At 48.4% G+C, this 27238-nt stretch overlaps 8 protein-coding genes across 8 annotated transcripts; 4 read left to right on the top strand and 4 right to left on the bottom strand.

Moving 5' to 3' along the window:
* Window positions 1–249: 249 nt before the first annotated feature.
* Window positions 250–1925, top strand: SPPG_04911 (uncharacterized protein). Its single transcript, XM_016753150.1, has 5 exons — window positions 250–404; window positions 473–557; window positions 616–813; window positions 881–1494; window positions 1561–1925. Exons 1-5 carry the CDS (start codon window positions 347–349, stop codon window positions 1758–1760), a joined length of 1155 nt encoding a protein of 384 aa, XP_016607560.1. The 5' UTR covers window positions 250–346; the 3' UTR covers window positions 1761–1925.
* Window positions 1926–1981: 56 nt separating this feature from the next.
* Window positions 1982–2431, top strand: SPPG_04910 (uncharacterized protein; the record flags this gene model as incomplete). Its single annotated transcript, XM_016753149.1, has 1 exon — window positions 1982–2431. One exon carries the CDS (start codon window positions 1982–1984, stop codon window positions 2381–2383), a length of 402 nt encoding a protein of 133 aa, XP_016607559.1. The 3' UTR covers window positions 2384–2431.
* A 238-nt stretch (window positions 2432–2669) lies between these two features.
* Window positions 2670–8347, top strand: SPPG_04909 (uncharacterized protein). Its single transcript, XM_016753148.1, has 13 exons — window positions 2670–3898; window positions 3968–4481; window positions 4556–4843; window positions 4906–5288; window positions 5352–5485; window positions 5552–6051; window positions 6120–6248; window positions 6314–6422; window positions 6486–6753; window positions 6821–7044; window positions 7103–7406; window positions 7470–7874; window positions 7942–8347. Exons 1-13 carry the CDS (start codon window positions 3068–3070, stop codon window positions 8233–8235), a joined length of 4383 nt encoding a protein of 1460 aa, XP_016607558.1. The 5' UTR covers window positions 2670–3067; the 3' UTR covers window positions 8236–8347.
* SPPG_04908 (uncharacterized protein) lies at window positions 8242–16464 on the bottom strand. Its single transcript, XM_016753147.1, has 10 exons — window positions 15970–16464; window positions 10891–15900; window positions 10636–10824; window positions 10455–10566; window positions 10309–10387; window positions 9407–10244; window positions 9300–9346; window positions 9171–9236; window positions 8771–9103; window positions 8242–8699 (listed from the first exon to the last, which is right to left on the bottom strand). Exons 1-10 carry the CDS (start codon window positions 16377–16379, stop codon window positions 8470–8472), a joined length of 7314 nt encoding a protein of 2437 aa, XP_016607557.1. The 5' UTR covers window positions 16380–16464; the 3' UTR covers window positions 8242–8469.
* A 572-nt stretch (window positions 16465–17036) lies between these two features.
* SPPG_04907 (uncharacterized protein) lies at window positions 17037–18590 on the top strand. Its single transcript, XM_016753146.1, has one exon. The coding sequence runs from the start codon at window positions 17069–17071 to the stop codon at window positions 18437–18439; it is 1371 nt and encodes a 456-aa protein (XP_016607556.1). The 5' UTR covers window positions 17037–17068; the 3' UTR covers window positions 18440–18590.
* Window positions 18503–22786, bottom strand: SPPG_04906 (uncharacterized protein). Its single transcript, XM_016753145.1, has 5 exons — window positions 22682–22786; window positions 22345–22612; window positions 22184–22259; window positions 21967–22125; window positions 18503–21896 (listed from the first exon to the last, which is right to left on the bottom strand). The coding sequence occupies exons 2-5, from the start codon at window positions 22396–22398 to the stop codon at window positions 18631–18633; spliced, it is 3555 nt and encodes a 1184-aa protein (XP_016607555.1). The 5' UTR covers window positions 22399–22612; window positions 22682–22786; the 3' UTR covers window positions 18503–18630.
* Window positions 22787–23190: 404 nt separating this feature from the next.
* Window positions 23191–24715, bottom strand: SPPG_04905 (uncharacterized protein). The gene is made up of 3 exons (XM_016753144.1): window positions 23820–24715; window positions 23601–23754; window positions 23191–23526 (listed from the first exon to the last, which is right to left on the bottom strand). The coding sequence occupies exons 1-3, from the start codon at window positions 24349–24351 to the stop codon at window positions 23496–23498; spliced, it is 717 nt and encodes a 238-aa protein (XP_016607554.1). The 5' UTR covers window positions 24352–24715; the 3' UTR covers window positions 23191–23495.
* A 757-nt stretch (window positions 24716–25472) lies between these two features.
* Window positions 25473–27058, bottom strand: SPPG_04904 (uncharacterized protein). The gene is made up of 6 exons (XM_016753143.1): window positions 27005–27058; window positions 26788–26852; window positions 26380–26661; window positions 26252–26317; window positions 26061–26192; window positions 25473–25971 (listed from the first exon to the last, which is right to left on the bottom strand). Exons 1-6 carry the CDS (start codon window positions 27012–27014, stop codon window positions 25750–25752), a joined length of 777 nt encoding a protein of 258 aa, XP_016607553.1. The 5' UTR covers window positions 27015–27058; the 3' UTR covers window positions 25473–25749.
* Window positions 27059–27238: the final 180 nt, after the last annotated feature.

Raw genomic sequence — 27238 nt, 5'->3', positions numbered from 1 at the left:
AAAGCGTTAGAATCCTAAATCATTCGCACATTAATAAAGTCATCCGTAAACATTTCAATGCAGGACATAGGTCCGAACCGAAATCCGATCCCTGTTCCAGGGTCACGGACATTTATGAAGAAGATTTCAAAACTGCTTTGGAATCACACACCTCCGAAGATTACGTTAGCTCATCCGGCCAAGCCACGCGATGCCGGTCTCCGAAATGATGAACACTTGTTTTCTTTTTAAAACGACAATCGTTCAGAGACAAAACATGTCGTCCTCATCGCACTATTCCATTCTGTCCAGCATTACAATATTATTTGTACAATATACAAGCACATTTACTTTCATTACGTGAACGATGCTCTCAACAAAAAAGGTTGTCGTCATTGGAGGACGCTATGCCGGTGTGGCAGCTGGTAGGTAACTGGTACTCTCATACATGGAATGATGATGATCTCATAGTATTCACCATGGATCTCTATAGCCATGCGCCTGAATGCCGGGCTCGGGCATCAGGAAAATGTTGATCTTACACTTATTACCAAGGAAGATTATTTCCAGCATAACCTGTAAGAGATCCGTTCATCGGTGTTAATCTATTCGACACTCATCAGATGCCTTTGTTAGAGGATCTTTCCGTGCGCTCGTTGAACCATCTTTTGCAGAAAAGCTTTTCATACCATATTCCAAGATTTTCACTTCCTCGAACGGAAAAATAGTGCAAGGAACCGTTGTCGCCATTCATCCTAACCATGTAGTTCTGGCTGGAGGAAGCAATGTCCCTTTCGATTATCTGGTTATTGCGACTGGCTCCTCTTATCCTAGGTATGTGATCGTATCATGCGTCCAGCCAAAAACTTGCTAATAATAGTCACCGGATACCGCTATGTAGTCCAAGTAAAAGCAGTAAGGACGCACGTACCGAGAGTATTGCCGAGCTCCAGGAAATTGCAACAGCCATAAAAGAAGCAAAGAGCGTTCTGATTGTGGGTGGCGGTCCAGTCGGAATCGAGATCGCAGGGGAAGTGGCTACTGATTACCCCGAAAAGAAAGTGACCTTGGTGCACGCCAGCACAACCCTCATGAATGGACCTTATTCGGACAAGTTTAAAGCGCGTTTGCTATCAACGCTCCAGCAACGCAAGGTTAATGTCGTCCTTGGCGAGAAGGTCGAAGGGTTGAAAGCGCTCTTTCCCGATCCAACGCAGAAAGGATGGCACGTTGGAGAAACTTTTGTCAAAACCAACAAGGGTCGTGAAATCAATGCCGACGTGATATTACTAGCTACCGGCAACTCATTGTTCAACTCTCACTTGGTCCAATCGCTGAGTGAAGACCTGATTGATGCAAAGGGACAACTTAAAGTGCGGCCGACCCTTCAACTCGACAATGATGCTTTCCCACACATCTTTGCAGCCGGTGATGTCACAAATGCTGATATGAAGCTGGCATATCTTGCAAAGCCACAAGCCGAACTTGCTGCCGATAACATTCTAAAGTTGATCAGTAAGTGAACTTGCTGCGGCTTTGCTGAATTTTGAAAGTCGCTCTGAATCTGAACTTTGTCTGCAGAGTCTGGACCTGATGCAAAACTTGCAGCGTACAAGCCAAGCACATCCGTCCTCGCAGTTGTGTCAATAGGACGTAACGGAGGTGTTGCTCAATTGCTAGGCGTTTGGGGGGATTGGGTGGTAAAGATGTTGAAAAGTAAGGATCTTTTTGTGAAGAGATATTGGGCCGACCTTGGATTAGCAAAGGAATTTCCGCAATGAGTGCATAGAGGGTTCCGAGTACTTGAGTAGAGAAGGGAGGTGAATTCTGGCAGTGCGAGTTCTTGTGTGTAATATCCGTGGTTGAATTTCGTAATCTTGATCGAACGCGTTTCTCCTATGATGGCTAATGTTACGTAAAAAATACAAAAGTGGTACTCTCAAATAGCAGTCCTACTCGTAACATTGCAAAGCAGTCCTATCTAAAATCGAATTAACTTGGGATGCCAAAGCCCAACGACCCCGACTATAAAGCCGCCAAAAGAGATGCCTTCACAGTGCATCCATCGATGCAGGATGTGCTACAAGGGGCAGGTTACAACAAGGAGCGAGCCGAAGCCATCGCCGTCTCCCAGCATATCCATGAAATTGCAAGCGACTTGACGCAGAAAACTGAGAAAGCAACCCACGGCATTGTACCCAAAGGTTCTGAGGCCGCTCAAGCACAAAGCGAAGATGCAAAGGCTCGGAGGATCGCAGATCAAATGCTGGGGACTTACACTGAGCGGATGGAAGCGCTGAGAAGTGCACGCTTGACAGTGGAGGCTCTGCAGGAGGATTTTGAAAAGAAAAGAGTGGCTCAGACAGGAAATGCAGACCAGATGGAGGGAGGTGGTAGGATGTAGACTGGAACTTGTACATATCATCTTCATTAAGTGTGAGGCATTTCAAACAAAATTGACTTTTTAAAAGTAAAAATGCATGAGATATTTTATATTCAGTAGCGTCGTGCTGTTGATTCATGCATCCAGTGCATCTGCTTACGAGGGGAAGGTTTAAAGTTTAAATCATTCGATCACTGTGGCTTAGTGTGGCTTATTCGTCCGCCCGATTGGACGACCTGCCCGTTCTCGAGAAGTGTGCATTTTTTAGTTGGTGAGCTTTTTGCTTTTCGGGTTTGGTGCCCTGCAAGAAGGGCCAAAATGAAAATGAAAAAACCTTTCCAATGGATGATTTTTGCACTATGCGTTTTGCCAGTTCGTCTCTCCACTCCGACGAGGTGGCATCTACATAAATAAAGAACTATTCTTTTGTTGAGGCCCAATCCAGTTCCATCTGGGTGACCTTGTAGCGTGTGTAGTGACAGGCAGTTGAACTAGTCTCCTTTGCCACTTTGCATACCACCCATTTGCCCAGGCGGGTGACGATCTAAGCTGCCATAACTCTTCTTGGGCTACTTTCCTAAAGGAGTTTTCGTCCTTGATCCTCGTCGCAAGCCGATGCTTGACGTCACTACCGTTTAAGCTTTTCCTCATTTACCTTGTCTCCTCATACGAATTTTTTTAATTCATCATCCAATATTGTATCCCATGCCCCTCTCACCCGCACGCCCAACCATGCCTCATTCCGACGGCGGTCAACCCATCGACCATGGATCATCAGAGCTTTCCGATCGTGCCGCGGGCGTTTTAAACGACTCCCAGTCGACCCCCCTGGACAGACCCAATTCCTTGTCTGCAGTACCAGATCTGGCTGTCCCACATACAGACAGTGCGCTAATGGCAGCAGAAATGTCAGCAGAACATTCCGGTAATACCCATATTGATGAGCGAGATCAGATCCATGCAAACATCCCAATGGTGCCGGTTACCTCCAGTATGACATCTGCTCAGGAAGTAACCATTACAGTGGATCCTGTAGCGGTCACCGGCGACATCCAGGAGCAGATTGCTGCTCAACAATCACGCCTAAAACGTACCGAGTCAACCGAACAGAAAAACCCAAATCCTTCGCCATCGAAAAAGCGCTTTCGGTTTAATTTTGATTACTTTCGACTCTTCCGATACTCCACTCCTTTCGATACCTTCCTCATCACTGCGGGCATCTTTTGCGCCATGGGCGCTGGTGTCCCTCTCCCACTGATTGGTATCTTGTTTGGTGACTTGATCAACGACTTTTCGCAAAAACTTGGATCCCCCGAAACTCTGTCACCAAGCGAACTTGACGACTTTAAGGAATCTGTTAATACAAAAGTCATGTATCTCGTTTTTGTTGCCATTGGATATTTTGTCCTGACATACGCCTATTGCGTGTGTTGGAGTTTGATCGGAGAGCGCGTCGCTAGGAGACTGAGGGAAGAATATGTAGGCGCTACTTTGAGAATGGAGGTTGGCTGGTTTTCAGATGTTGGCGCCGGGGAGGTATGTTCACATTCGCACTTTCACAATCCGCTGAATCCGCAGACTTACACCTATATCGTGCATTTCTAGATATCCAATCGGATCACCAGTGACATCCAAACTATACATTTGGGCACTTCAGAAAAGGTCGGCCTCTGTATCCAATCTTTGTCCTACTTTGTAGTTGCCCTATGTGTCTCCTTCTCTAAGAATGCCACCCTCGCTGGAATCATGCTCTGCATTGTACCTGCATTCGTCATCGTCATTATGGGGGGCTCCAAGATAACCGCAAAGTATACGACAAGAGTGAGCGATGCATATTCCAAAGCATCTATGCTGGCCGATGAAGCTTTCGGAAATGTTCGTGTCGTGCAGGCATTCAATAGTCAGGAACGCTTAGCGAAAGTATACGAGTCGTGGTTGACACTTGCGGAGAAAGAGGGAGTGCGGAAAAGCGTGTCGGGAGCTTTAATGATGGGCGCAATTTTCTTCTTGGCCTACTCGTCCAACGCCCTTGCCTATTGGAAAGGTTCTCGGCTTCTTGTTGACAATTCCATGAGTGGCGCTGGTGACATCTTTACAGTCATTTTTATGATGCTCGACAGTATGTTGACTCCATTCTTAGTTTTCGTCTGAATATGTATTCGTTGGATTTACAATCTACTTGCGCTTCCGCAGGCTCCTTCATCATTGGCCACTTTTCACCCTTCCTCCAGACGTTCTCGTTTGCTGCGGGCTCGGGCCGCAAGTTATTAGACACAATCGATCGAACCTCTCCTATTGACCCCACCTCTGACGCAGGTTTTCAGCCTGAAAAATGCGAAGGACATCTCGAGTTGCGCGGTGTCCGGTTTGCGTATCCAACAAGACCCGAAGTTCAAGTTTTGAAAGGAGTGGATATTGTTCTAGAAAAAGGGAAGACCACAGCAATTGTTGGATTATCTGGCAGTGGTAAATCCACGATTGGTATGTGTCTCTTTACGTATTTCTTACCCGGACTGCGGTATGCTCATCTTTCGCACCAATAGTGGGACTCCTAGAGCGCTTTTACGATCCAACGTCCGGTCAAATTCTTCTTGACAATGTCCCCATCAGCTCCCTCAACGTGCGCTGGTTGCGGCGCCAAATGGCTCTTGTTATGCAAGAACCAGTCCTATTCAATGGAACAATTATGGACAACATTGCCCTTGGAGCTGCCAACTGTACAGCAGCATTAAGCGCTCGCGAAAAAGAAGATATCTGCATTGATGCAGCGCGCAAAGCTAATGCCCATGGGTTTATCAGCAAGCTACCTAAAGGATATTTCACTCCAGTCGGCGAGCATGGTGTGGGGCTAAGTGGAGGACAGAAACAGCGTATTGCTATTGCAAGGGCTATCGTATCAGATCCAAAGATTCTGATACTGGATGAGGTAGACATGCCTGACGTATATGGGGCGACGCAACATTGTTTTCTAAACAGTAGTGCTTGACAGGCCACATCTGCCCTAGATGTTCAAAGCGAGCGCCTTGTGCAGGCTGCGTTAGAGCGTGCCAGTAAAGATCGGACAACTGTTGTCATAGCCCATCGGTTGAGTACCATTAGGAATGCGCACAAGATTGTAGTAATGTGGGTTTCCGAGATGACAAGGAGTCTGTTAATGCTGGAAGGGAATTAACGGTATGTTGCTTGTAGGTCACAAGGCAAGGTGATTGAACAAGGTACGCACGAGGAGCTCCTCGCCCGCAAGTCGGCCTACTACCGCGCCGTGAATATGCAAAATGTGCCATCGACTGTGGAGACAGTTTCTTCCACTGATACCGCCCATCCTGCGAGAGATATGATGATCCGCCAAAAGTCATCTCTATCTATCAGAACAGCACACTCCAACCTGGAACGCCAGTCATCGAGTATTCATCTGGATTCTACCAGAACGGCTGCGCCCAGTCTCAGCCGCAGAATCTCCCATTGGTCTCTGGATAGCGGCAGATTTAGCGTCTATCTTGATCAAGTCGCACAGGACAGTGCTAACGCAGACAATGTGGACGTGGAAGCAATGGAAAAGGCACAAGCAGAGCGTAATTCCGAGGAGACAGCAAAATCTCAGATAAATATTACCACATGGGAGCTCCTAAAGCGGATTTCAGGCATGATGGGAGGAAGGGAATGGTTTTGTGTCGTTGTTGGATTGGCGAGTGAGTACTAGAATTTTTGGAGATCATACGCACGTACACGGAACTTACAGTCGATTTTTCTTGTATAGCATCCGCAATGATCGGTTCGGCCTACTCTATCGAAGCAGTTTTGTTTGCAAATCTAGTTACGACCCTCTCTCCCAACGACCCAAGTCAAACACAGCAGATCTTGGATACTGCAAACCGTTTTTGTTTATGTGGGTGACAGGGATGATTCATGATGGTTTTGAGATTCGGGAATCTAGCTAAGACCTGTCTCTAGACTTTCTATGTGTTGCGTTTGCTCTATGTTTCGCTTATTCTACGAACGGGACAGTTTTCGGATGGGTTTCAGGGCGGTTACTATGGCGTGTAAGAAGCTTGTCCTTCAGGTAGAGTGTTATTCTTTGAATGTGGAACAACATAGAGCCACTAACACTTGCCACTCACGTTAGGTCCGTAATAAACCAGGACATATCATATTTTGACAAACCAGACCATACAACTGCTTCCCTAGTATCAACGCTAAACGTGGACGCAAACCACCTGAGCGGATTAACGGGCGTCGTCATCGGCACAGTGTTCTCCATTATGGTCAACCTTGTGGCAGCTATCACACTGGCTCATATCACGGCTTGGAAGATTGCGATTGTGGTTGTTACAGCGGTACCCATCATGCTTGTTGCTGGCTTTTTGAGAGTTAGGATCATTGCACGATTTCAGGTGTGTGTGTGTGCCTGCTAGGTCATCAAATCTGACGGTGGTGATCTTTAACCGGTTTGGTCCGTAGAAACGCCATGAAACGGCTTACATAGCTTCCGCAGCGCTTGCAACCGAAGCAGTGGGCAACATTAGAACGGTCGCGGCACTTTCGTGCGAACAGAATGTCAAAGATCGCTATCACGAAAGCCTGGAGGCTCCATACCAGGATAGCATTCGTTCCATTTCAACAGGGAATCTGTGGCTAGCGCTCGCGTACAGTATTACGTACCTTCTGTACGCCTTGGCTTACTGGTAACTCTTTGCAATCGACTATCCTGCCCAACTTGCGCTGACTGGTCTTCTGCCACAGGTGGGGCTCCCAACTTCTCAGTAAAGGCGACTACACAGTCAATGAATTCTTTATCGTCCTCCCTGCGCTTCTCTTCTCTGCCCAGGCGGCCGGCCAAATGTTCTCTCTAGCGCCAGATGTTACCAAGGCAAGACTGGCAGCTGGGAATATATTTCGAGTTATTGATGAACGAGGAGCTATTGGACACGGCGGAGAGAGTGAGACGATGGAAACGAAACGGGGCGTTGGAATCGAGTTTCGGGACGTTGTGTTTCGGTATCCGTCCAGACCTGAAGTACCCGTTTTGAATGGGTTGAACCTCAAGGTTTGTCTTCAATCTGCCTCACTTTTTTTGATTATCAATTGTTAAAGTCCCTTGTCTGATTAGATCGAACCCGGTCAATTCACTGCCCTCGTCGGTCCCAGTGGATGTGGAAAGTCTACCACAATTGCTCTACTTGAGCGATTCTATGACCCCCTCTCAGGACAAGTCCTTGTCAACTCCACTGCCCTCTGTAACCTCCACCTTCCTACCCACCGCTCTCGTATGGCCCTAGTTAGCCAAGAACCTACCCTCTACGAAGGCACAATCAGATTCAACATTCTCATAGGTGCCCAAGATCCAGATGCAGTTGAGGAAAAAACATTTTTGAACGTTTGCGAAATGGCCAATGTGCACGAATTTGTAAAGGTGTTACCGGAGGGGTATGAAACGGTTGTGGGCAAGACTGGGCTGAGTGGGGGGCAAAAGCAGAGGATTGCAATTGCCAGGGCTTTGATTCGAGATCCAGAGGTTTGTTACGGTTTTACCTATACTCGATGAGTATTCTGTACTTTGCTGACAGGCTTTTTTTTCGTAGATTCTTCTTCTCGATGAAGCAACCTCAGCACTAGATTCTGAAAGCGAAGAACTAGTCCAAAGCGCTCTCAACAAGGCATCCATAAATCGGACCACCATATCGATATCGCATCGCTTATCAACCATCCGGCATGCACATAAAATCGTGGTCATCGATCAAGGTATCGTTGCGGAGGAAGGTACACATGAGGAATTGATGGCGCTACGGGGAAGGTATTTTGAGATGGTGCGGGTTCAACGGCTGGATGGTGAAGTAGGCGATCTAGGAGTGAGCGGAGGGGATTGTCTGATATAATTTAACCTTCATTGTATTTTCAAGTTTTGAGACTTCTTCATATGATTGATTTTCATAGATATACAGCTTCTACATACATATACATTGAATTAACACTACCAGAATACCAAGAAATAGGAGACATACTCCAAATTTGTCTCTGCATAATAATCTATGCGCCTATCTAACATTCATTTGATCAGGGAAGTAACATCATCTACCAACCGGATTAAGCCATTCTCTGGAACACACATCCTAGAGTATCAATCCTAATATCCATACCAAGGAACTCACAGCCGAAAATGGGACAGCCACGCCTCTATACACACGTCGCATTGCATCATTGATTGTTTCTACGGTTGTGGGATCCGAGGGAGCAGGGGTATGTGGGAGTAAAAGAGTTGCACTTGTTGCTACAGTCGTGTGATCCAACATGTGGGCGCGGAAGAGAGTACTCGCGAGGAGGGTGCCGAAAGCTGTGCCAGCTGAAAAGTCACGACCACTTACGATTAGGCCGCATTCAACAAGACATACCAAAAGGAGTCTTGGCACTTACCAACAACGCCTACTCCCATCCATGCACTCCAACCGACACCTCCGCCCTCAACAGAGCGTACAGTGGAACCCACAAAAGTCACCAAAACTCCAAAAATCATGAATCCAACACCAAATCCATCAGTCACAGCCCCAGCATCCACGGCCGCTAGAATGGCTCCGACCAATACCATAATGGCCCCAGGCGAAGCCGCCCGTGTATGAGAGTGCTTCGAATATGGAAGAAGGAAAAGAAGCAAAAAGGGAATTATTCCACCTATAAGAGGATATAAGAGGAACGGAGTCGGGGTACATGCTTGAAGAGCAAGTTGAAGAGGAGGGTAGCGCAGGATAGCTGTATTACATATATATGAGGACACCAAGATTTGAACCAAGAGGATTGGATCAAGTGGGGAACCTACATGCGAGAGCCGTAGTGCTAAACACCAGGGATAAGCCGGCAACCAGAGTTTGCTTGCCATTCCGATCTACCCATGGAGGAAGTTCAGTCCAACCGCAAGATTAAAACATGACAAAAGAATTCGACTTACCGGCCAGAACTCCATTATGGTACAGTTGTCGCCCGAGTACACCAAATCTGCGCAAGACCCACTATTAATTAACGCTTTCTTCAAAGCGATCATAGAAAGACACTTACAATACAACCGCTACTGTTCCAAAACCTATCATTCCTCCAATCCATCCCGCCTTGCTTAACGCATTCTCCGGCTCTGCTTCCTCCACGTCATCCCATGCCGGCAATCGGCATTGATCCAACATGTGCAACTTGTTGAGAAACAGGTCATTTGGTGGTCTATCAGAACCAGCCACGCTCACAGGTGGAGGCCTAGGGCGAGGGGATGGCGTCGTCGACGACATGGGGGATGATGGGTTGGGCTTTGATATGGTGGGAGGAGTAGATGTGGTCGCGGTACTTGGTGATGATATTGTAGTACTGGCGGGGATGCTAGAGGAGACAGTCGCGCCAGGGAACGGTGTACCAGATGAACTAGGAGCGGAACTAGGAGTGGTCTGTGTCGGTTCAGAAACGGTTGAACTTGGCAGCGGCGTCGAAACGGTCTTTGTATAGGTTGGATCTGTCACCCAAACTCCATTCTCCAACTTCCAGCCTGGTCCATGTAGAATCCTTATCGGGTTCACATGTACGTCTCCAGGGATCATTTCCAATGCTACAGCCAATTCTACATTCCCTGGGTTCCGTTTGTATGGATATTGCCCACCCCAAACGACAGCACTCAACCCAACGGCCACTGCGAACGCCATCAACATTGCTGTGGAAAACTTGGTTATCAACCGTCTCGTCCTTGGGGTAGCTAAACGATTAGCCAACAAGACACTCATAATAATCGCGGGGATGCATAGCAGTGCCGGGAGGAGGAATATCCACTTTCGATTCGTGAATGCGTTCAGGAGGAGACGGTGGCCAATGAGAGGGGCAAATGCCAGCGAAGAAATCAACACCAAGGCCAGTACGGCTGTACAGAAAAGAGATTGTATCAATTTCCAACGTATACTTTTATCATGATCCAATCAACGTACCATAAACTCGCACAGCATGGCGCAGTTTCATAGAGTCTTTTACCAATAAGAAAGTCAATGGTAAAATACCACCACCGCCCTTTAATCGATAAACAACAGTTAAAACTTCGCCAGTATCCAACATAACGGAAGAAATTGATACATACCACTCCTGCTATAGCCTCAAAGCTTATGACACGATTCCAATCGCCACCGACGCTACAAAGCGCCGTAAACACTGTAAACAAGAATAGGCAAAACACTAGCGGTCGCGCAGGTCTGGGATGACATAAGGACGAGAATCAGTGTCATGTATAGTCAAGAAGTGAACGACACCACACAACCCACCCCCAAACGCCTGAAAACCACAGCCAAATTGCTGCTGATGCCACACAGGCAACCAAATAGGCGGCCTGTGCCAATTCCGCAGCACCAAGCCCCGTATTGGAATGGAAGGCAGGGGAGTGTGTCATGATCGGACCGGCGATGTTAAGAAGAGAAAATGAAAATCCGTACGAGGCAACCGCGAACGTAGCTCTGAATCAGAATGGTGATGATCAGCTGTGCAATACCGCATCAGTAATGGATTCGGTCCACACTTACCCAATAGCCGCCATCCAAGACATCTGATCATCATTATCGCCACTCAAGGAGCGTTCAGAACCATTCTCACGCACAGTCTCAGAACCAGAAGGAGGCGGAGATGCATTTTCAATGTCATAATAAGACCTACGTCTGGACGCATTTTCTGCCTTCTGTTGAAGCTCACTTGAAAAGCTCCTTTTGCGCGCAGTACTCCCCAGGTTTAACTTGAAACTGCCAGCTTGCCCCTTTCGGTTATCCCACTGTTCTTTAGTGGATGCGCCCACCGGATTATCATTAAAAGCTTCAGCAGCAGGTGCAGCCATATATGCCTTGCGTACACTGCGTATGCGACCCAAGGGAACATCGGACGACTTGCTCGCTGAGGCATTGCCATGCTGCATGTCTGGATGCAACGGAATATGTGCTTGTGCAACAATCACGTCCCGCATGTGTTCCATTAGGCTCTTTGGCGGATTCAGCGGTGGGGCGGCGACTTGGTGTGATCGAGTTGTTGGCTGCATGACGTCTTTCTGCGCTTCCACCATCGGATCTTCGTTCGATCCACCTCGCGAGTGTACCGCATGCACGGATGGCCCCGAGACATCACTGATACCACTGTCCACGTTACTGCCCAAGGAAACCGATAAAAACTTTGTCCGATCCTTTCTTGTAACGTCTCGGTCCAGTGCCATGGTAGATGTCGGCGGAGAGATCTGTACGATAATCGGTTCGCGAGTTGTATGCAACTCCTTGGAGAGAATCTTCTGGGCGTCACGAGTGACTGCCAACGCGCCAGCGGATGGTTCATCTACATGACGATCTCGGCCACCGTCCACAATTGCCACATTAGAACCAATAGAATCTGCAGACAGCCTCGCCCGGTGCTTTTGACCGTGCGCTTCATCCGCAACATCCAATATTGGCCCTGAATTTCTAGTAGAATGCGGATGACTGTTTGTGTTACTCCGCTCAAGAGTTCCATTATTTGACCCGATACTATGGTTGTCCATCGTTTTTCGAAGCGCTGACCCGGAACTTTGCGCAGGATCGCTTCCATAGTTTTCCAAAATTTGAACGATGGAATCTCTTAATGATTCGCCTTCGGTGGTTGAAAGCACTGCCCCTGCGAGGATAGCATCAGACTTTATAGCAGAGCGTACAGTTGCGTCTGCGGTGTCTGTTATGAGCGGATCTCTGACAAATACACCTTTATCAGAAGGTTCTGTAAGTATTTCGTCATCCAATGCAGTGAACCTTTGTTCGGCAAGGAAGGTTTTATCATGTATCACAGACGCTTGATGGTCAAGGACTGTCATCTTCGAATCCTCAGCAACAACGTTTCTGTCCAACTTGAAAGTAACCGTACTTTGACTGTCATCCGTACGGTCTCCATTAGCTTCGGGATTCTCTTTCTCATTCTCCGAGTTATCTGTTTCATAATCATCCACACTCTCATCATCATCGTATTTGTCCAGAAAATCAGCGATCGGCACCTCTACTGACAGAGTCGAATGTTTCCTTGGCCGGGTACTCTTTCCTTGAAGCATACCCAACCCGAGGCCATGCTCCAAACTTGGACTGATATCTACGACATCATCAGCAAAGTCTGTGTTCCCGCTATCGTTTCGCTCCAAGACCCGGACAGCCCCCAATCCACTCAAGCTCTCCAGAATTCTACGTCCGAGGGATTCTGCCGACGGGGTGTGACGCGGACGCAAAATCGCGGGGCGCTCAATAAAGGATTTCAGGGGAGGGTTGTCGTAATTATCGCCGCGCTTCAGTTCGAAAAAGTCCGCGTTCGAATCCACATCATCGGAATCCCACATGGGAGTGGCAGGACCGGTGGAAACGACGTGGGAAGACGCGTCTGTAAGATAGGGAATATCATCGTCCGTATTGTCGCTATTGGACCGGCCGCGCACGCTAGTGACAGCGGAGGCGGTGGACTGGGGATAAGGTATTGGAGGTTTCTTTGTCGCCTTTGCGGTTCTTGGGGACCGTTCAGACATCTCCTGATCAGGAAGGTCGTCGTCCGTATGATCACTATTGGATCGGACTCGTCGGCTAGCAAACGTGCTGGATGGGAGTTGCGGATGGGGAAGCGGAGGTCTCTTTGCAGACTTCTTGGGTCTGGCGGACCGCGCAGAGATACTCGAATAGGGAAGGTCATCATCCGTATTATCGCTTTTGGATCGGATACGCGTGCTAGCAGCAGTACTGGGTGTGGACTGTAACTGAGATAATGGAGGGTTGGTGATGGCAATTGCGGGTTTCGCAGACAGCTCATCATCCTCCCGATCTTCCGTTGCAATCAATGTGGCCAGTGGCCCCAGAGCTTCAAGGGACGCCTTTTGCACACCGGCACGACCTCCCGATGTGGTTGCCGTGAAGACATCGATATCGCGGTCGCCTTGAGGAAAGTCTGTAACCTGCGCAAGTTGTTCTGCATCGATAACCACGCGAGGTACGTCACAAATGTCCTGCGCTAGGGCAAACGTCCCAGTATCGGAGTTGTCCAACTCGAGCGGGTCTATGGTAACCGGCACTGCCTCTCTCAGGCACTCCACAACCTTTTCAGCTTCATCGAGAAGCTGTGCAATCTCCCCAGAACATATCGGCGCAATCCATTCCAATGATTGAGTCCGATCTTCAACCAGATGTCGAATCACCTCTATTGCCGGATCAGATTGAACCACGATCTGTTCAGCAGAGGAGTTAGGTACCATCACAGTGAGATCAATAGCGTTCCCAATTCCTTCCACAGATGAGCGCTGGTGCTCCTCTACGTCAACTTGTGCATCCACGGCTCTCGCAAATGGTAGGTGAATTGTAGTTTTCATGGTTGGCGACAACGGTAATGATTTCGCTTCCAATTCTCGAGGCATGTCAAAGGACTGTGATACTCCCTGGGGTTTAGCGTCGAACTCTCTACCAATGCTTCGTATTGTAGAATCATCCTCCGTGGTCCCACTTTTACTGTTCTGCAACGAAGGGGGTAGCACATGCGGAAGTACGACGTTCAAAGGAACGGGCGATGAAGGTACTACAATCTTCGCGTCCCGCGCGTCGCCGCCCAATTGCATATCATCCCGATAGTGCACTTGTCCATCAGCAATAGGGAAGATTCCATCAACCACAAGATTTGAGGCAGGAAATATGGGACCGTCTGTCTCCTCCTCATGTGAATGGACCTCTACAGTCTCCTGTGCTTGCGCCGTTGGCAAAACTGGGTGCACTTCGAAAACGTGAGCGTCTTGGTCAATGGTTTCTATACTGGCATCCGCAAATACGATGTCTTTGTTGTCCACTTTCCCTCCAGTAATGGGCAGAATGACCGTTGGTTGAATTGGGCCGGACTGTACGTCTCGGCCCACTTCCACCAACTCAGCCTGCTTTGCATAAATGATTGAATGACTCGAAGACTGTGGAATACCCACGCCCACGTCCCTATTTGACATCAAGTCCGCGTCTGCCAATGGATCCTTTTGACTAATGTCGGTTGTCGAGATCCACGGCATCGACGATGGTATATCGCGAGCAGGGGAAATATCTTGATTGTGGGCATTCGCTCCTGGAGTGACCAGGGATTCAGAATGCATGATGCTGCTCGCTTGACTTCCAATATCCACGGGTAAGATAAGACCAATCTTGCTTTCTTTTGCCGCCTGCTCGAACAAAGCATCCCTCGCCACGCCCATTTCAAGGGTATCAACTTGGAACCCAACTGCTACCGGTGATATAACGCACACATCTAGCTCCTTGGCCACCTCCATATGTTCGACGTTCTCTGGATCAACATCAATGCGGACACTCTCAACCCGCGCTGTTGTCATTGGAATGACTGGATCCAGCGCGATGTCATCTGCATGCTCAAAGGGTAATGCGTCATGAGCTACACACCCATCGGTCAGTTCTTCACACAACGCTCGGATCATTGGAACTATCGGCTGACAATCAATTTGCTGTGAGTGATCCAACTGGTTCGCAGGTATCGACCGAGGAGCTTCCATATCTTCACGGCTACCATCAATGACAGGTAAAACGATCTGCGTCTCTAGCGGTTCAGAGACTTGCGCTTGTGTGGCGTATAATCCCTGTGGAGCGTTCAAGTCGCTAAGCACGCCTTCTTTATGGGGCCAGATAGACATGAGCCGAAATTCCTCTCCCACGTGGTTTGCTTCTTCTGCCAGTTGCTCTTGTTCCACATCAGGTACATCTGTTACATGACCATTCACTACCGGCCATACTGGTTCGGATTCAAGGAGTTGGCCGGTAGGTTCCACCCGTTCGGCCTGCAATTCCGTCCTCTTGAACGTCGCTCTAACGACAGTCCCGGGTATAGGAGATGGTGCATTCGACTTTACGACTCTCTTGGCGCTTCTCAACAGACGAGACAAAATTACGCTCGTCTCATCAATCTGGTCTGCGGCAGTCTGTATGATCTGCTCGGTTCTTGTCGGGCGTGCCGGTGACGGTGGGGTTGACCGTGTAGGAGAGTAGAATTCAACATGATCGTCATATTGCTGGGATATAGGGGGTGTTGAAAATGGTCGAGAAGGGAGGGTGGGGGGTACAATGGACATGGATGTGTGAGGCGCGGCATTTGGAGTCGGCGATCGTAGCGGTAATGGGGGCGGATCAGGCGAAAGTGCGCGGCGAAATGCCGACCGGAGGGAACCCGTGATGTCACTATTCGCAAATGAGAGCCTACTCTTTTTTTGCTTTATGGGTTCTGATCTGGTGGTGAGAACCGTTTTTGCATCGTCCCCATCGTCGTCAGCTGCACTTTCACCATGTTCTGAACCCGCGATACTTGTAGTCGCGGAGTATGCACTATCTGGTGTAAGACTTCGCGAAGACTCTGTTCCCGCCTCGCTTTTTCGTCTTTTCCGCAGGCGAAATGGTTTTTTGGGTGATGCAACAGTGGCAAAGAAGTCTGGTTCTTCGTCACCAGCGTTAGAGTGCGAGCTTGACACTGGTAGGGGAGATGAGACTCGAACGGGCGATCTTACGGTTGCCTCCGCGTACCTATGATGAGAAGAAACAAGTTACATCATCCGATGGGGTTACAGCGAGACAACTTGCGCCTTTCCTCACCATGCATCTTCGTTAACAATCTCTAAAGGAGAGCTTGGAGACAGTGCTCTCGGCTGTTCTTCAGTAGCAATTGCGAACCAAGGAGCATCGTCCAAGTCATCTCGAAGAGGAACTGGGGCGGGAAAGGTAACGGGAGACGCGGGACTGGCTGTTGCATGCCAAGTGTGAGATTCCGGCAAATTGTCGGCGGCGATAGCAAGGGGGTGATCGGGTGTAGCATCATAGTGCCATGGTTCAGAGACAGTAGAGGATGTTCGAGACAAAGTCGAGTCGGAAGTGTCAATGCTTAGTCTTGCAGGTCTAGATTTCTTTGTGATCTCCTCAGAGTTGTCTGTTTGTACTCTGTCATCTTGCTGACCATCACCTTCATCCTTTGAATTCAGCCAGTTGAACAAGCGCGGCCCCGTCATTCATGACAAGTCTATAATGATATTTTCTATGTGAAATGAACTTGTTGGAAAGGAAAAACGACGGCGATGAGGCCCTCTAAAAAAATAGCGACGACGAAGCGAAATTCGACAGCCGAAGGATTGCCCGAACACAACTGTGCCTTTACGCGTGGCACAGTTTGGCGGCTCGTTGAATTTGCCATTTTTTAGCATCCGATTTTTGAACACTTCCACGACGGCACAAAGCAGTAGGACGAGCCTTCTTTCTGTGGATCATTTGCTTGCAAGCAACCATTCCTCAACAAATGACCTCAACACAACAACAACTTTTATCACCCGAATCATTGGGGATTTGGTACTTGTCTTCAGCCCAATACACCATGATATCGTACCCCAGCTTAAGATTTACACAACCCTCCAAATCCGGCTTACTCAATAACTGAATGCCTTGTATATATCTTAACGTTGCTACGATGTGACATGTACCGTGCCTCTGCAGTTCCATATCTGAATTGTGTCGATTTTGTGATATGTTTTCAGTTTGTCTCCGTGGATGTTGTTGGCAGGCTGTGTAAACGCGTTACTAAGCCTTCGCTGACCGATCTGTCGGACAAATGAGGCGGAGGCCTTGCTTTGTTTATAGGGCGTTTATTTTAAGGACCAGGCGAGAAGACCTTCTCGATGATTTAGTCCAGGTACCAAAAGCTGGAATGGAGGACTACCAAACCATCAAAGAGCCGACAAACTCTTCTGTCACAACAGACATGGTGATAGAAGACCAAGACACCCAGCCGTCCGCAGCAAATCATGAGAGTGCCTTCCTCCTGCACACCACAATAGATGTACCATCCCAGGCTGCGCATCCACCGTCAAGTCCAATATATCACTGTCCACCACAATCATCTTTAGGCGTTGCTGGTGTACCCGACATTGTCCCCGTCCAATCATACGAAAGTGATCACGAAGCCGATGATTCGCAAGGCGATCGAGTCTCGATCATCATTGATGCAGCACCAGCATTCGCAAAAGGTCACACTGAAACTCATGATTCGAAAGAACTCCCACCATCCTATGGCGACAGCATCGGACGAACCGAACCCTCCGTCGAAGCACACCCACCATCATATTACCCTCCCGCGCCGCGCTCCCCAGTTATCAAATTCCTCAGTTTCATGTTCTTCCCATTGTACTTTATCCTATATCTCCTTCCCAAATTCACTTGGAAGTACGTGATTGTACCAGTTGCCAAAGGCCTGATATGGGGCGTTGAATGGATCTTCAAGTTATTGGGGACATGCATAGAGTTCGTGTGGACCTGGACAGTGGTACCTTTCTGGAACTATATCGTCGTACCGATTGGAAATGGGATAGGATGGGTTCTTTCAATGGGTGTTAAAGGAGCCGAGATCGGATGTAATGCTATTTGGACCTACGTCCTTCACCCCATTGGTCGAGGTATGGCATGGATATGCAGGGGAATCTGGTTCATCGTATCTACGATTCTGGATTTCATCTACACATGGATTATTCATCCCATATACGCCTTCATCGTTCTCCTCCTCAAAGGATTGTACAACTACATCCTCGCACCAGCGGGCAATTTCATAGTTGCGATAGTAAAGGCGCTCTACAACTACATCCTTCTCCCCATATTCCGTGGCATAGGGGTCATTCTGGGATGGATCTGGAAAGGCATTGTTGCAGTGTGGGACGGGTGCTGGTATATCTCCCGAGTCATTGGTGAAGCAATCGTCAAGTTTGTCTCATGGGTTTGGAGAGGATTGGTTGGATGGATTTTCTCACCGTTATGGCGCTTGCTGTGTTTTCTGGGACGAGGGATCCGGGATTTCATTCTTAGCCCCATCTGGTGGTGTATCACCCAAATCGGAAGCGGTATCGCTTTTGTAGCGGGTATACTGAGCGAGTACGTCATTGTTCCTATTTGGAGGGGGATTATGGCTGTCGGGTCGGCTATCAATGCGTATATTATTCAACCAATTGGATGGGCCATGGGACAGTTGGCAAGAGAAATTAGTGAGATTGTTGTAGGAATGGGGAAGATGTTTTCAAGTCTTTGGTAATTGCATTGACTTGGAGGCTAGACCTGCATCTTGTACCAAGAATAATGTTTCTAATGTGTCATTATTCGCTTTACTACTTCCATCTGATGTAAACTAGTCTCAGTAAGAAAAGGACCGCGTTGAAGGAATAGAAAAAAAAAAATAAAACGTTATTTTCATCTTCTCAAACGCCAGCATTGTACATAGATCTTTTACGTCCTTCTGCCAGGTTTCGGCGGTACGACTGGTGGTTCCCTTCCCACCGCCTCCCTTCCCGCTTCCCTCATACCGGGAGGCTTTGGTGGAACGGCCGGTGGAGCCGACGGTGTGGGCCTTTCTGAGGATCTTGGTATGGTTGGCGCGGCTGTGGTTGGCGTCCATGTGTACCGATGTGGCTGCCTTTTGATATGGTCATCTTCTGGACGGAGGAGTCTTTGTGGTGACGGGTGGTAGGATGCGGGCTGGTGGGTTGGGGGATGATGGGATATGGATTGCTGATGTGTGGATTGTTGCGGAATTAATGGGGGATGTTTGAAGGGGGTTGGTGTACGATGGTGCCTTTGAGTAGGTGCTGTTGTGGGAGTCGAAGAAGAGATATTTCCACCATCTTTGGGTTCATGACCTTGTCTAAATTCTGCATCGCCCTGGTATCCTTTGTCGGATCCAGTTTGATGAAGTGTCCACCGTCCGGTTGAAGATTGTTTTCTCCATCCGCTTTCATCGTGTTCTGCATGCGATGGTATTGGATGCGAGTGAGAGGATGCTACAGAATGAGAGACCCCTGAATGAGAAGATGACAGAGAATGAGACGCAGGAGAATGAGATGCGGGAGCATGTGATATGGAAGCATGTGAAGCGGGATGCGGTGTTGGGGCATCACGCTTCGGCGGAGGAGGTCTGGGCGGAGGCTGATGAATAGGCGGTGGAGGTGGATGAGACTGCGACCGTGTCCTCCCATCCTCATGTAACACTTCGGCTTTTGACAAACTGCTCTTTGGGGCAATGCGTGGCACATGGTTCTCCGGACCATCTTTAAATGGATCTCCATTAAAGCTTTCTCCGCGCCGATTTGGGGGGATCGGGCGCGGAGGTGGTCCATGTGCATCTGCTTCCCCTGCCAGATGGTTTTTGTGCAGATCTCGCTTTGGTTGCGTGTGGGCTTGTGCGTCTGAGGAAGCGTCTGTAAACCGCGCATGCGGGGTGGATTGAGTTCGGCGATGGGAACGTGATGAGGAAGGTGCGAGAGACGATATGTGAGAGGATGGGCTTCCAGGAACGTAGCCGAACCCTCTTTTCCCAGAAACATTACGGTGATTTGAGGGGAAAGCGTCGCTCTCAGCATGGGTCTCGGCATGATTGGCCAGTTTCTCGGGTAGTGCACTGTTGTTGGATGAGGCCCCTCCACCTACAAATCCGGTGAAAATGGCTGAGATACGGTTTTGCTGTCGCTTGTTGGTACGTGGGCTTGCTTCTGATGCGGGTGATTGGACACTCCCGCTGGTCGTTCCATTGGATGTTGAGCCTGGTGGTGTAGTGGACATTTGTTCGATGCGCGATTTGAGCTCAGTGGACAGCCAGCCCAACGAAGGTTTGCCCTGTTTTGTTATGGACTGAGAGTCTGAAGATCTCCCGTCTCCATGATCCGTGTATCGCTCCTCTCCATCCAATCCATCTCGACCCTTATCTCCACCTTCCTCACCCTCAAAGACTAGACTCTTCAAACTGCTCAAGCTCCACTCACTACTAGAACTCGTCACAGAACTACGCCCGTCATCGTCCGCTCCGGAAACATCAGATTTACCACTAGCAGTCGCAACATTTTCTGCAATGCCATTAACAGCACCCATGCTTCGTCGTCTAGGTATCGACGCTTGCTTCTTCGATCCGAATGAAAGTGCACTCCCTTTCAAAGCTTCCATCAACATGGCTCCGGCTGACATGCGCTTCCGGTTTTGCTTTAGTTCACTCAAAATGGATGCAGCATTGACCCCACCAAAAAACTCTGGTGGTACCGCAATGTTGTTGGCTGCTAGATAATCATATCCTGATCCGCCGAAATCCGGAATAGGCTCTGACATGACATCCTCAATAACGATTTGGGAGAGAGGTGTTGAGTTGCTGCTGTTGGGGGTGGTCGACTCTGTAATATGTCGGGGCTCCCTGGCAAGCGAAAGCGCATCCATTTCCTTCTCAGTGTACCACTTCCGTGACAAGATCCAGTGCCCCACAAATTGGCCAACCGTCTCATCATCTGCTTCGCGCAAAGGAAGCAGCTCTGGGGGAGCACGAGAACTGATCCCCGATTTCTGCTGTTTCTTGAATCCCAGTGCACCAGACTTTTTTTCCAACCGTAACAGAGCAGTCAACTGCTCATACGCATACTTTTGCCCCGCTTGGTAAAACTCCATTTGGTCAAAGATCTCTTTGAGACGTTTATCCGACGCTGGTGAAGTTCCATCCTTTTTCGCGAGGGCGAGGAGATACGTTATGTCGTGCATGTAAACTCCCAAGAAGGGAACCATAGGTCTCGTTACGCTTCGGGCAAGCCATTCACGATACGCAGTGTAATTGTTTTGCTCCGATAACAATTCCCGCAACTGCTCCAACGTTGTCATTGATTTCTTTGGCACTAGACCCCATGTCCTCTTCAATCGTGCTATAGGGGGAGTCCCTAATGCACTGACGATAGCCTTCAGAGACTGCAAATTCCTCAGTTGGTACAGATTCCACGCAACTTTGGTCCAAGAGTGAATCACAACGGCTCTATCCCCCGCTTCGACTGGCTCCAGAATCGAAAATTCAATCATCCGGGTAAGGTAATTGAAGAATTCTGTCGAGGCGTGAACTGACGGCGAGGGGTTATTAGGTGGTCGGTGGTTAATCATATCAGCAGGACGGAGCTTGTCAAATATCTTTTGATCAATCAGACACAACTCAAAGGCGACGACAACAGGACGGAAAGTGGTAACATTTGCGGCGCTGGCTGCTAGAAGGATTTGGTAAATTACTCGGGCGAGTTTACTTCGCACGGTAGTGGCGCCGTCCGAGAGGGATCGCCTGTGGGTAGGCGCACTTTCCAACCGTTGGGGTGTGGTAGGATGTTCTTCTCCATCATGATAAAGTGATGCAGAACTTGGCCCCTTTTCCAAACCAGGTCGTCCCATTGCTTCGTACAGCTGAGAGTTGAGTTCTCTGTACTGAACAAGTAGAGGCGATGGTGGTATATCGGGAGATGCCCACGGTCGAACATGCTTTGGTTTCGGGTTTTCCAGGGTGCTACCGTTTGAGCCTGATGGCCTTGGACTGTAGGGTGAGAAAAGATCATCCGACTCTCGGCTTGAAAGACTAATTTGCGGTGGAGGACCTGTCCCGCTGTTTTGTGCTGCAACGGAGGTAAGCTGCTTGTCGTTTACGGGAGTGTGTTCCGAAGCGTCCATGAAGGGATTGCTTGCAATCGAATCTCTGTCCGTTATTGGTTCTGCCAAATACCCTCAAGCTGATAAGAACCAAGCCGGATGAAACACATTTTTCTTTGAAGAGCAACTCACGAATTGTCAATTTTGGTTTCGGCGGCAGCGAAGGACCGGCCTTTGGCTGCTTGGTCTGCGATCGACCATCCGCCTGCCTCAACACTCCCTCCATAGTATCAATGCACTGCCGACACATGCCCAATAGCTCTATCCGATCATCCTGCCGCTCGGGTCGTCCTGCACTACCTGGTTAGAGCCAAAGCCTCACGTTTGCAAGCAAAGCGCTTGGACGCACCATCTGATGTGAATTCGGCGGATTTGAGTTGTAGGAGAATGCCGTTGAGGACTTTGAGTTGAGCAAAGTAACTGTCCTATTGAGGAATACGTAAATTTAGCTCGATGCTCTCATCCACCTATAAATCAAATACAAACTGCAGTCTACTATTTCGTCCTTACCTTTGGTACCGTTTTGGATGCTGCATCGGCAGCTGCACTCCGAATAGCGTGCATCTCTTATAGAAGGGATAGTGCGAGGGAAGTGGAGATTTGACGCGGAGATTACCTCAGGACCAGCCTAGAGGGTCGTCGACGAACAATAGGAAGATTGGCAGTGGGAAGCGTGAACGACGGCTGTGGGCGCGAAAGTCGAGCAATCTGTTACTGCATGGGTGAGGCCAGCGCCGGTTGTGGAAAACAGGAATCGATATGTATGTACAATTGAAAACTTTTAAAATAACGGATTAGAAAAACCACAACTCTGCCAAAGTCCAATCCTCAAGATAATCGCAAGCACCTTTTTTGAATAATTCACTGAACCAGCGCCAGATCGCTGTCCTGAGAAAGCCAAAAAAACAAAATCGCCAAGGCCAAAACGACAAGTAATATTTCACACAACATTGAATACATGTCCCGTTTGCCAAAATACCCAGAACATGCATCCGCCGTCTCGTTCCTGAGGTTTTGTCGCTATTTATATCCTGGTTAGGGAGAGAGCTGCAATAATGTTACATTACACGTGTTGGAACACTAGTGAGTATGGACAGTATTTCAAAGTAGTGTATTCATTGCCATGAAGCAATACTACGTTGAAACAATACTGCACTGGCACAAAATAAGTCCTTTGGGGACATGATACTTGCACTGGACAGCGATAATACCGCCAGGTATGGTGTTAAGGATAGCTCCGAGTTCTTAGCTTCACGTCTCCTGAGCGAGAGTTGCTCCAGTTGTGGATTTCCAAGTACCAGATGCATTACGGAATCTGTAGCATATGGCCAAATAACAATCTGTCTGCCATGCAATCTTCAAACGCATTCGCAAATCACTGGAAAAGGGCTTGTATTTACCTAGAACTGAGATCAATAGCCAAACAGAACTTGTGAAAACAATAGGCAAAACAATGCATAAAAAAAAATCATCATCTACCACTAGTTCTAAAACACATGTCTACTGTAGTGTTATGTAACGTCTATAAAGGGCCTGCCTTTAGTCAGCGTTGCAGAAAAGAGATCTGGGGATGTGTTTGTGTCATAGAAAATGGACAATTACTCGAGCCACGGGCGGGATCTCAAATGCAAGAGGTTACTCTTGTAGAACGGGGACCGGATCTAGTAGGGCAACTGATTGATGTAGTTGCCACTGCGACAGAAACGTATGGCTTGTTCAGAATACATTTGACGGAATGTGAAGCGGATGCCTATTCTTGCACTTACGGTGGGTCATATCTGCACACGACAACATTGGTGCGACGATCTCCAGAACGTTGTGCGCAGCAGCCGACGCGTTGGCTTTTCTTCCAGATGAGTTGGGTATAGTGTCCATAGGCGTGGAAGTTGCCTGTGCCGACTTTTTGACCGTATCTGTAGTCTGTAACGTGGACATTGTGTGAGACGGGTTGATGCCAACATGTTTAGTTAAAGCAGATAACGTACAGGAAATCTCTCTCCACCAAGAATCTGTGGCAGTTTGACAACTCTTGAGCTTCTTTGTATCATCAAACGCCTGGCTGGACCAAGCCTTGTACAGATTCTCCCCCGTACTACCGTGCTCAAACTTGTTGTATTGAGCTAAATATGCACCCCACTTGCAAGCTTTCGCCTCCAGTCCAGTATCGTATTGGAGTTGTGGCACGCCAACCTGCTGGCGAGCTTGGTTGTGCCGGCCAACACACGTCTGACGCCAGTACTGGGTTGCCGTCATTCGTTTTTCGAGGTCACGTTCTTCCAAGCCGGCAGGGTTCTCCAACTCCACTTCCAAATCGTCGGGGAATGGGTCATCTTCATAGTCAACGAGTTCGTTTTCATTCCCAGGGAAGGTAGTATTCAATGGTACGTTAGAGTCGAGGAGGACGGGAATACCGACAGCGACGTTCTTTGAGGTTTTTATGTCAGTGGGAAGAGCTGCCACTGTGCTGGCTAAACCAACGACAGCAGCTGAAAGGAGAGCAGTAGAATAATGGACCATTGCAAATGTTCTTGGGGAACAACGGTAAAAGCTCTTTGGTCAGTGGTGAGAGCTCCTCCCCGTTCTTTTTCAGAGGAATTGCTTTCCCAATGCCTTCCTTCCCTTCCACGTTGAACAAGAATTCCTTCCTCTGTGCTTGTGCAAGATTGCTGATCACTAAGCGCCAAAAGGCCAGAAGATGCAAAAAGAAAAGAATTGCTCTTTCCAGTGAAATTGGGGGGGAAGCGGCTGTGAACGCATGTGCCGAATCATCCAAATACGAACGACATATCGACCAAAAGAGTGTTGAATTACACTTGCATTTTTCCTCCTCTTTTTTTATTTTCTGCCATTTGTTCAAAAAGCGTCCCAAAAACAAAAATCTTTTCCTTGCGCTGAGGCTGCATTTCTGTCGACAAGGCGCCCTTTGAGGTGTTCAAATTGATGTGAAGTGTTCTTTTGGTTCCGGCTACTGGTTGGATGTGGATTCATACAAATCTCACGTAATTGCGGCAACTGGTTCGAATATGTACAGTGGGATCCATTTTCTAATGCTTCAAGATCGGAATATGCTAAGCCTCCCACTGTCAGCTTTTTGCAGAACAAATCTGCCGATCCTCTCGCCGTTTTCATGAATGGTATGTTATAGAGTTTCCGGAGCCTACTCGGAGCTATTGCCAGCTTATGGATAACGCAAAGACCCGATTCAGGTGGTCAGCAAAAAGCTATCGCATGGCTTGCTCACTTATGGTTTTGGGTTACTAGTAGGGAATTGCCCTTGCGAAACAGGAGCAGTAAGCATAACGAATGATAGCTGCATGATAACATACGTTCCTTGCGTTATTCCTAGCTCGTAGCATGAGGGCAACCAATGTATCTTCATGTATCCCGCTTTCTAGCATTATACTCTACAGAGTAAAAGATAGATTTGCAATTGGACCACCTAGTATCAAATCATATCGTCAACCCTTCGTGAGGCAGACGAGTGAATGTATATCCCCTTTCAATCATACATAATGCCAAGTGCATAGTCTATGTCATGGACAGTTTGAAGAGAGTCTCATGAACTGACAGAGAAAATCGCGCATCTGCAGCGATTCGTCACTTGTGCCGAGCGAGGCCCTGCAGTTGGAGCGTCAATTCACAATGCAAAAAGTTGTCTACGAAATGGTCTTGATCATGATTTTGAGTGCCAATCCTTGGTGGTCAAGTGAGAGTGTCAGTGGATAACAAAAACTAATCTATTGACTTTCTTTGTCCAGACAGCGCATGTATGCATTTTTAAAGAATGGACCCAATACAATGGGAAGAGGTCATCTGTTGCCTCAAGGCAAGGCGGCTCTCTGTCTTCCTCCTTCTCAATATACAATAATAAAAACCAACAAATGTTCCCATCCATTCCGGTTAGCCAGAGATTTGTCAACCATCACCTGCTTCAGTAGCTTCCCTCCTGGCTCTTTCCTTTTCAGCCAGTTGACTTCGCAATGACGCAAGTACGCCTGTTTCGACGTTTTCGGCTACACGCTGGATGCGACTTTTGAGGGCTTGACCCTCTACTTCCAGTTCTCGTATGCGATCTGCAAAGGGGTTAATGATGGACGCAGGGTTTGGCTCGTTGGCTGCCATTGCTTTGTAGCGGTCCTGGAGTGAGCAGCAAACGTTTAATACACTGGTTGCAACGTGGGCTGTGATCGCCGCTCTCCCGCGGATTGAATGCCCATAATGCATACCATAATGTCATGCAGATCCTGCTGATATCGGTTCATCCAATACTCGTATTTGGTCATCAACTTTGCGTGCTCATCGAATTGCTGGATTTCCTTCCACAGTTCAGATGATTCTTCATGGACCGGTTCTTCATCCTGAACATATGATGAGAACTCCCAACCTTGAATAAACGCCTGCAAGTCTGCGCATTTACCACAGCTTTCCTGTCGTTGCCACGCTTGGGGCGTTTACTAGGGGGTGGAGGTGCGTCCACTTTGCGCTAAATAGCCACCGCATGAGTTTATCAACCAGAGCATGGTCTACACATGATTGCGATAATACCTTTTTTGAGCGAGTACTAATTCGAGGCTGAACGGATGAATCAGATCCTGGTTCAGAGAGCGATCCCAGTTCACGCGGGATAGGAGCGGCATCGGGTGAAGACAAGTCTGTTGATCGCCTAGGAGCATTAGAACCGTTCCTAGCAGGCCTGGGTTGAGGAGCAGGAGCTTCTTGCGTGGAATCAAGAACGATGGGTTCATATGTTCGGTTGTGTCGGGAGCGGCTGTGCTGTGCAAGGGTCTCGCGGTATTGGAAGAGTTGGCGGCAGGATTTGACGGGGCACTGTGTGAACACGTCAATGCCCGTTATAAGAATTCCAACCGAATATGGGCGGGTAGAGATGAACCATTGGCATTGCCATGGACAGATGCTAGCCATCCGCTCAAATGTCAGATTTGGCTTACTTACCATGTAACGCTCTCCAGAAGAAGAAGGTGAGGTATTAACGGTCAACGGCGAGTTGACAGACAGGGCTGACATTTTTGTCATGGATGAATGACAGGATGGGACACACATTGGTGTGGCCATTGAGGGCAATAAGACGGTGAAAGCATGAGCCAAAAGTAGAAGCGGGCGGATGATAATAAGCTGGCCAGAACCATAATATCTCTAGCGCGGTACCCACCGAGCATCATGGTATTGTAATAAAGTGTCGGATGACAAGCGGCCGGCGGGGTGGGGGTGGGGGGGCGGAGGGGGGTATGGGTATGCTGATCCCAGGCAGACAACAAGCAACGAATAAACCGGACAAAGAATGCAAGGCAGTAAATGATAATCCCAAAATCGTTTAAAGTGTTCAAAAAGGCCGTGAGGTCCGAAAAGGTGTGATCTCGCCTTAACCCGCAACAAACTTCCAACT

Source organism: Spizellomyces punctatus (assembly GCF_000182565.1).
Source record: "Spizellomyces punctatus DAOM BR117 chromosome Unknown supercont1.8, whole genome shotgun sequence".
NCBI lineage: Eukaryota > Fungi > Chytridiomycota > Chytridiomycetes > Spizellomycetales > Spizellomycetaceae > Spizellomyces > Spizellomyces punctatus.
This window is presented reverse-complemented; position numbering and strand designations above follow the sequence as displayed.

Bases quoted from the DNA above. Each gene is read 5' to 3' on its own strand.
- SPPG_04907 (XM_016753146.1), top strand. From the start codon at position 17,069: ATGGAGGACTACCAAACCATCAAAGAGCCGACAAACTCTTCTGTCACA.
- SPPG_04911 (XM_016753150.1), top strand. From the start codon at position 347: ATGCTCTCAACAAAAAAGGTTGTCGTCATTGGAGGACGCTATGCCGGT. The intron at 558-615 runs GTAAGAGATCCG...TGCCTTTGTTAG, and splicing joins GATTATTTCCAGCATAACCT to AGGATCTTTCCGTGCGCTCG. The intron at 814-880 runs GTATGTGATCGT...ACCGCTATGTAG, and splicing joins ACTGGCTCCTCTTATCCTAG to TCCAAGTAAAAGCAGTAAGG.
- SPPG_04906 (XM_016753145.1), bottom strand. From the start codon at position 22,398: ATGCACGCTATTCGGAGTGCAGCTGCCGATGCAGCATCCAAAACGGTA. The intron at 22,126-22,183 runs GTGCGTCCAAGC...CAGGTAGTGCAG, and splicing joins CGCCGAATTCACATCAGATG to GACGACCCGAGCGGCAGGAT. The intron at 21,897-21,966 runs GTGAGTTGCTCT...GGTATTTGGCAG, and splicing joins GAAACCAAAATTGACAATTC to AACCAATAACGGACAGAGAT.
- SPPG_04904 (XM_016753143.1), bottom strand. The intron at 26,662-26,787 runs GTAAGTAAGCCA...GTGTTCACACAG, and splicing joins CTTCTGGAGAGCGTTACATG to TGCCCCGTCAAATCCTGCCG. The intron at 26,193-26,251 runs GTAAATGCGCAG...TCATATGTTCAG, and splicing joins GCAACGACAGGAAAGCTGTG to GATGAAGAACCGGTCCATGA.
- SPPG_04908 (XM_016753147.1), bottom strand. From the start codon at position 16,379: ATGACGGGGCCGCGCTTGTTCAACTGGCTGAATTCAAAGGATGAAGGT. The intron at 10,567-10,635 runs GTGGGTTGTGTG...ATGTCATCCCAG, and splicing joins TGGTTTTCAGGCGTTTGGGG to ACCTGCGCGACCGCTAGTGT. The intron at 9,104-9,170 runs GTAGGTTCCCCA...TATGTAATACAG, and splicing joins TAGCACTACGGCTCTCGCAT to CTATCCTGCGCTACCCTCCT.
- SPPG_04909 (XM_016753148.1), top strand. From the start codon at position 3,068: ATGCCCCTCTCACCCGCACGCCCAACCATGCCTCATTCCGACGGCGGT. The intron at 3,899-3,967 runs GTATGTTCACAT...GTGCATTTCTAG, and splicing joins CAGATGTTGGCGCCGGGGAG to ATATCCAATCGGATCACCAG. The intron at 6,423-6,485 runs GTAGAGTGTTAT...CACTCACGTTAG, and splicing joins GTAAGAAGCTTGTCCTTCAG to GTCCGTAATAAACCAGGACA.
- SPPG_04905 (XM_016753144.1), bottom strand. From the start codon at position 24,351: ATGGTCCATTATTCTACTGCTCTCCTTTCAGCTGCTGTCGTTGGTTTA. The intron at 23,755-23,819 runs GTACGTTATCTG...TCCACGTTACAG, and splicing joins TTGGTGGAGAGAGATTTCCT to ACTACAGATACGGTCAAAAA. The intron at 23,527-23,600 runs GTAAGTGCAAGA...TTTCTGTCGCAG, and splicing joins GTGTGCAGATATGACCCACC to TGGCAACTACATCAATCAGT.